Source organism: Coregonus clupeaformis, unplaced genomic scaffold (genome assembly GCF_020615455.1).
Source record: "Coregonus clupeaformis isolate EN_2021a unplaced genomic scaffold, ASM2061545v1 scaf5051, whole genome shotgun sequence".
Taxonomy (NCBI): domain Eukaryota; kingdom Metazoa; phylum Chordata; class Actinopteri; order Salmoniformes; family Salmonidae; genus Coregonus; species Coregonus clupeaformis.
The window spans coordinates 3,453-11,708 of NW_025538505.1; the positions used below are offsets into that span (position 1 = coordinate 3,453).

The window sequence follows — 8,256 nt, forward strand, 5'->3', positions numbered from 1 at the left end:
CCTGCCTACCTGCCTGTCTGTCTGTCTGTCTGCCTACCTGCCTGTCTGTCTGTGTGTCTGTGTGTCTGCCTGCCTGCCTGCCTACCTGCCTGTCTGTCTGCCTACCTGCCTGTCTGTCTGTGTGTCTGTGTGTCTGCCTGCCTGCCTGCCTGCCTGCCTGCCTGCCTGCCTGCCTACCTGCCTGTCTGTCTGTGCGTCTGTGTGTCTGTCTGTCTGTGTGTCTGTGTGTCTGTCTGTCTGTCTTTTTGCTTCACCAAGCTGCATAACAAAGTCCCAACAACAACAACTACCAACCTTCTTGGGTTCCTTCTCCTCCTCCTCCTCCGGCATGATGATCTTGACGATGCTCTTGTGTTTGTTGATCTGCGTCTTGACAAAGTGTTCGATCTGCACGTTGAACTTCATGAAGCAGACATAGGCCACGTAACCCGACACCAGCATCACGCTCTCCCACCACATGATAGTGTTGTCCAGGAAGAAAACGATCAGCATGATCAGGTCTAGGATGGAGGAGAGGACAACTTAAAACAGAGCTGAGAATGCATCCCAAATGGCACCCTATTCCCTATATAGTGCACTACTTTTGGCCAGAGCGCAGGGAACTATGTAGTATTACACTCTTAGAAAAAAGGGTTCCAAAAGGGGTTCTGCGGCTGTCCCCATAGGAGGAACCATTTTTGGTTCCAAGTAGAACTATTTTAGGTTCCATGTAGAACCCTTTGTGGAAAGGGTTCCACATCGAACCCAAAAGTGTTCTACCTGGAACCAAAAAGGGTTCTTCAAAGTTTTCTCCTATGGGGACAGCCGAAGAACCCTTTTTGGTTATAGATAGCACCTTTTTTTCTAAGAGTGCATGTCCCTATACAGTGAGGGGAAAAAGTATTTGATCCCCTGCTGATTTTGTACGTTTGCCCACTGACAAAGACATGATCAGTCTATAATTTTGATGGTAGGTTTATTTGAACAGTGAGAGACAGAATAACAACAAAAAAATCCAGAAAAAACGCATGTCAAAAATGTTATAAATTGATTTGCATTTTAATGAGGGAAATAAGTATTTGACCCCTCTGCAAAACATGACTTAGTACTTGGTGGCAAAACCCTTGTTGGCAATCACAGAGGTCAGACGTTTCTTGTAGTTGGCCACCAGGTTTGACACACATCTCAGGAGGGATTTTGTCCCACTCCTCTTTGCAGATCTTCTCCAAGTCATTAAGGTTTTGAGGCTGACGTTTGGCAACTCGAACCTTCAGCTCCCTCCACAGATTTTCTATGGGATTAAGGTCTGGAGACTGGCTAGGCCACTCCAGGACCTTAATGTGCTTCTTCTTGAGCCACTCCTTTGTTGCCTTGGCCGTGTGTTTTGGGTCATTGTCATGCTGGAATACCCATCCACGACCCATTTTCAATGTCTTGGCTGAGGGAAGGAGGTTCTCACCCAAGATTTGACGGTACATGGCCCCATCCATCGTCCCTTTGATGCAGTGAAGTTGTCCTGTCCCCTTAGCAAAAAAACACCCCAAAAGCATAATGTTTCCACCTCCATGTTTGACGGTGGGGATGGTGTTCTTGGGGTCATAGGCAGCATTCCTCCTCCTCCAAACACGGCGAGTTGAGTTGATGGCAAAGAGCTCCATTTTGGTCTCATCTGACCACAACACTTTCACCCAATTCTCCTCTGAATCATTCAGATGTTCATTGGCAAACTTCAGACGGGCCTGTATATGTGCTTTCTTGAGCAGGGGGACCTTGTGGGCGCTGCAGGATTTCAGTCCTTCACGGCGTAGTGTGTTACCAATTGTTTTCTTGGTGACTATGGTCCCAACTGCCTTGAGATCATTGACAAGATCCTCCTGTGTAGTTCTGGGCTGATTCCTCACCGTTCTCATGATCATTGCAACTCCACGAGGTGAGATCTTGCATGGAGCCCTAGGCCGAGGGAGATTGACAGTTATTTTGTGTTTCTTCCATTTGCGAATAATCGCACCAACTGTTGTCACCTTCTCACCAAGCTGCTTGGCGATGGTCTTGTAGCCCATTCCAGCCTTGTGTAGGTCTACAATCTTGTCCCTGACATCCTTGGAGAGCTCTTTGGTCTTGGCCATGGTGGAGAGTTTGGAATCTGATTGATTGATTGCTTCTGTGGACGGAGGTGTCTTTTATACAGGTAACAAACTGAGATTAGGAGCACTCCCTTTAAGAGTGTGCTCCTAATCTCAGCTCGTTACCTGTATAAAAGACACCTGGGAGTCAGAAATCTTTCTGATTGAGAGGGGGTCAAATACTTATTTCCCTCATTAAAATGCAAATCAATTTATAACATTTTTTGACATGCGTTTTCTGGATTTTTTTGTTGTTATTCTGTCTTTCACTGTTCAAATAAACCTACCATTAAAATTATAGACTGATCATTTCTTTGTCAGTGGGCAAACGTACAAAATCAACAGGGGATCAAATACTTTTTTCCCTCACTGTATAGTGCACTATAAGAGGAATACTATAGGATGCAATTTGGCAGTTTAGATGTGATCGACTGTTGGCTCCAAGGTAAGTACCCTTTAAAGTATGTACTTTCCCAATATTCCCAGGTTTTCCAGAAATCCTGGTTGGAGGATTCCAGATGTCCTGCTTGTTCCCTCCTGATTCCGGGAGTCTTCCAACAGAGATTTCTGGAAAATCTATTATCTTCTACCTGTTATCTGTAAAATGATTATATTATTATTATTACCTATGATATAGAAGGAGACGTCTCTGAACAAGGGCCACCAGGTGAGGTGGAGCATCTCCCTGGAGAAGATGGCACACATCCCGATGACAAACAGGATGTTAAACACCGCCGACCCTACGATCGTCCCGATGCCCACGTTGCTATGGGAAATGAACACGCCAATCAGAGAGGTGAACAGTTCGGGGGCGGAGCCTCCTGCAGCCATGAAGGTTGCCCCGGCGACATCGTCGGAGATGTCGAGCTTCACGGTGATGACTCCGAGCGCCGGGACGAAGAACTCGTCACAGACGATGGCGAGGGAGACGAACATGTAGACCATGCCCAGGATGTGGAGGGTCACCCAGCCCTGCCTCCTCTGGTCCACCGTGAACAGGTCCTCTGGGTACTCTCCCTTCCTGTGGGGGACGTCTCCAGGGATACCCGGGGGGGTGGTGGTGTTAGGAGGAGGGGAGGTGGGAGAAGGTTTAGTAGGTGGCTCAGGTTCAGGGTCCTCTACGTAGATACAGTGTTTAATGTCCGTCCTGTTGACAGTTATCACTATGACGTCATCCCCCTCGATCACTATAGGAGCCCTGGTGATGACGTCGTCATTATAGCCCTCTGTTAGGGTCGAGGGGTTAGAGGTCACCACCTCTCGTGTGTCTACCTCCGGGACACTACTACTACCACTACCGCCCCCTTCCTCTGGGAGTGCTGTCCCAGGGTCCTCCTCTGCTGCGGCCTGGCGAGCCACCCATGGCTCCTGCAGCCGGGCCTTGAACGTCACGGCGTAGACACAGCACAGCAATACACCAGAGAGGAAGAAGAGGATGCGACTCCGATTGAGTCTCCGTCTTTGTGGCAAATGCATTGTTGACTGCTGCCAGAGTGGTGCTTGGTTCCTACTTCAGATTACTGGGTCTATGTCAGGTGCATGGTTAGGCTTATGGGAACAGGTCCAGTAGCATTAGTTGGACAAATAATGCAGTTCAGGGAGCGGTCAGCACACTTCTTCGGCATGGTCTGTTTTAATGTCATAGTCCTGGCATGATGTCCCAGCTCCAACCTATAAAAAGGGGGAAATAAATCAATGATTCACTCAGTTTAGACTACAATGCAAAACTCACGTCATACATTTTACATACTAATGTAGTAATAGAATAATAAAAACATTACTCGAGTATTATATACACTCTCTGATTTATTAGAAGGGTTTATAATAAGGGCGCGTTCACGTGAAGGCAGCCGCAGGAGCGCGGAGGATGGGACACAGCCACCTGTTACTATGGCTACATAATTGCAGGTACTCTGCTCTCCCAAGAGGTGCACAGATTAAATGGCACGTGTAATGAAATGCAACACAAATGTAGTTAATGAACAAACTACAATTAAAAAACGGCGAATAAACTACAAAGACCATAGAAGTAGGCCCTACATTTCATTGACGCGCGTCAAGAACGCGCTAATATGCGCTCCTCGAGTCGAGACAGCATCAGCAATATGATTCATTCCAAATGTTCAATCAACCATTTCATTTGCACGGTGTATCCAGGTGGGTCGGGTGAAAATTAAGACATGTAAATAAAGATAAATTAAACTGAATTTCGTGGGGAAATTCCAGGCAAGAAACAGTGCCCGATAATGACTCATTGACAAGTATCGCAGGCTTCCACAAGGTCAATGCCGATTCTTGTAGCTTAAATCCTATCTTAATAAAACATCTGTAAACCTTTATCAATTCTTAATAAAACGTACCTTTAATCGCTGAGTTGTTGTGCTAGAGGTGTTCTAGAAGCGAGGTCTCTCTCCAGCTGTGTGCGCTAAGGTAAAGGGATTGGTTGAGAGATGCTGACTCTAGTTTTTGGTGAGCACCTACAAGGGGCGCACCGCAGGATGACAGCTCACACCTCCTCTCCTCGGCTCAGCATAATACCTGGAGTCTTTTAAGAGGATTAGGTTAGGTGTTCACACAATCTCTCACATTCTCATTAACACGTTTAAAGGCTTCAATTCAATGCATTCCAATTCATTTGTTCATAATCCACCAAATGGATGCAGTGTCTCCAACCGCCAACGCTGGGCAAAAACGAACCATGTCTGCGCGCTGAAGTGGAAGGCGGGTTGTCAAGACATAATTGCAATTCTGAAGAGTGCTCCTTTGTGCATACAGACATACAGGCAGGCAGACGTGCAGGCAGGCAGGCAGGCAGGCAGGCAGGCAGGCAGACAGACATACGTACAGGCAGACAGACAGACAGACAGACAGACAGACAGGCAGACAGACAGACAGACAGACAGACAGACAGGCAGGCAGACAGACAGCACACAGGCAGACAGGCAGACAGACAGGCAGACAGGTGGGTTTGGTGATGAGAGGAAGGTGAGTCATTAACCATTTGATGAACTCATTGGACTCATGAAATCATTCTGATATGTAAGCTGCTGCCTTCATTTAGTGTTGATGAGACATGCTGCTACAGCTAGGTATACTAAGGAGGCTGTTATGTGGAGATGAAGGACTGCTTTTAAAAGCCTAGATCATTGTTTTTTATTCACACCACCAGCTATGCTCTTTTCACAAATAACTACAGATATTCACTTTATTTCACACAACTTTATTGGTTATTATATCACACATTATACATTTATACTTCAACCATTCAAAACCTTTTAACAAAACACATGATTCCAGACAGCGATCCCTTCCCTTAATTCTCTAACAATGTCCATTTCCCCTGAGGTTCTGGGCTCTGACGGGCTCTCTATGTCTGCTTCGACAGGGGAGTGGGCAGGAGAAGTGTGGAGAGTTGGGACGCGAACCCTAACCATGGCATCCGACACAGATCAGTGAGCCTTTGAACATTCAGCAAGGATGGCATGATGGAGATAGTCCCCATGATATCTACTATAACATCACTGGAGAATACAGTAGCTTACATCCCAGAATGCAGCTTGATTCTTACACTGCATGAGAAACACTGTTGGCGTACAACATTTCATTTAGATTAAAACAATATTTTAAAAAAAAAGTCAATGCAGCCGTTTTATGTCAATATCAAATCATTTCTGGGTAACAATGAAGTACCTTACTGTGATTGTTTTTAATTAAAATGGCCAAAAAAACAAAACAAAAGTAGCTTCTTAGCAACGGGCAATTTCTCAAGCAAGAATTTAGCTAGGACTGTCTGGGAGTGGTCTGAGTGGGGAGGGGAAAACGGAAAATGTGCTGTTATTGGCAGAGAGGTTTTTAGAACTCTCTTTCTTATTAGTCTATTAACTAATTCAACCTCATGGTGATGTCACCGTGGAATGCCAAAACTCCCTCCCACCAAAACAGGCTGACATTTCAGGCGGTCTTTTCAAAGAGCTCTTACACTAAAAGGGCATTATCATAATTTTCACAATTTCACAGTATTATTCCAACCTCATAGTGTGGAAATATATATAAAACACAGGAAAAGTGGTACATTTTTGACTGCACTGGGCCTTTATAAAACAAAACAAATCAACTTATAACAAAACAAATCAATGTATAACAAAAAAATCAACTTAAAACAAAACAACTTATAACAAAACAAATCAACGTATAACAAAACAAATCAACTTAAAACAAAACAAATCAACGATAACAAAACAAATCAACTTAAAAACAAAACAACTTATAACAAAACAAATCAACTTAAAACAAAACAAATCAACGTATAACAAAACAAATCAACGTATAACAAAACAAATCAACGTATAACAAAACAAATCAACGTATAACAAAACAAATCAACATATAACAAAACAAATCAACTTATAACAAAACAAATGACTGTATAACATTAGGCAGGATGATGACTCATTGTCAGATGGGATAGTAGTGAAGCGCAACATGACTGTTATATCAATGACCGTAACAGAGTTAGAGTCTATTCAGTTTTCTATTCAGTCAAGTCAGTAAGTGGATCGAAATTAAAGAGTGATTTGAAAACAATCCTCATTGAATACAATGGGCAGTTTCATTTCACTTCCTGAATTAAAACTGAAGGCAGGTCCATGTACAGTATGAGGATTACAGTAGCTGCAAAATGGTGTTCAGAAAATACATCACTTGTTTAGTCTGGCCAAGAGAAGCTAGAACCGTTTATAGTATGGCTCCTTCAATACTAACAGTACAGTATGACATGTACCTGTCAATACTAACAGTACAGTATGCCATGTACCTGTCAATACTAACAGTACAGTATGACATGTACCTGTCAATACTAACAGTACATACAGTATGACATGTACCTGTCAATACTAACAGTACAGTATGACATGGACCTGTCAATACTAACAGTACAGTATGACATGTACCTGTCAATACTAACAGTACAGTATGCCATGTACCTGTCAATACTAACAGTACATATAGTATGACATGTACCTGTCAATACTAACAGTACAGTATGACATGTACCTGTCAATACTAACAGTACATATAGTATGACATGTACCTGTCAATACTAACAGTACATATAGTATGACATGGACCTGTCAATACTAACAGTACAGTATGACATGGACCTGTCAATACTAACAGTACATATAGTATGACATGGACCTGTCAATACTAACAGTACAGTATGACATGTACCTGTCAATACTAACAGTACATATAGTATGACATGTACCTGTCAATACTAACAGTACATATAGTATGACATGGACCTGTCAATACTAACAGTACAGTATGACATGTACCTGTCAATACTAACAGTACATATAGTATGACATGTACCTGTCAATACTAACAGTACAGTATGACATGTACCTGTCAATACTAACAGTACAGTATGACATGTACCTGTCAATACTAACAGTACATATAGTATGACATGGACCTGTCAATACTAACAGTACAGTATGACAAGGACCTGTCAATACTAACAGTACATATAGTATGACATGTACCTGTCAATACTAACAGTACATATAGTATGACATGTACCTGTCAATACTAACAGTACATATAGTATGACATGTACCTGTCAATACTAACAGTACAGTATGACATGTACCTGTCAATACTAACAGTACATATAGTATGACATGGACCTGTCAATACTAACAGTACAGTATGACATGTACCTGTCAATACTAACAGTACATATAGTATGACATGTACCTGTCAATACTAACAGTCATATAGTATAACATGTACCTGTCAATACTAACAGTACATATAGTATGACATGTACCTGTCAATACTAACAGTACATATAGTATGACATGGACCTGTCAATACTAACAGTACAGTATGACATGTACCTGTCAATACTAACAGTACATATAGTATGACATGGACCTGTCAATACTAACAGTACAGTATGACATGTACCTGTCAATACTAACAGTACATATAGTATGACATGTACCTGTCAATACTAACAAGTGACAGTATGACATGTACCTGTCAATACTAACAGTACATATAGTATGACATGTACCTGTCAATACTAACAGTACATATAGTATGACATGTACCTGTCAATACTAACAGTACAGTATGAACATGTACC

General features: G+C 42.7%; 1 protein-coding gene across 1 annotated transcript; it reads right to left on the reverse strand.

The window, feature by feature from the left end:
• Positions 1 to 294: 294 nt before the first annotated feature.
• On the reverse strand, positions 295 to 4,571 carry LOC123490847 (sodium/potassium/calcium exchanger 1-like; the record flags this gene model as incomplete). The annotated part of the gene is made up of 3 exons (XM_045220698.1): positions 4,463 to 4,571; positions 2,729 to 3,773; positions 295 to 500 (listed from the first exon to the last, which is right to left on the reverse strand). Coding segments are annotated over exons 2-3 (1,056 nt in total), but the record flags the coding sequence as incomplete, so codon positions are not given.
• Between the last annotated feature and the right edge of the window lie 3,685 nt (positions 4,572 to 8,256).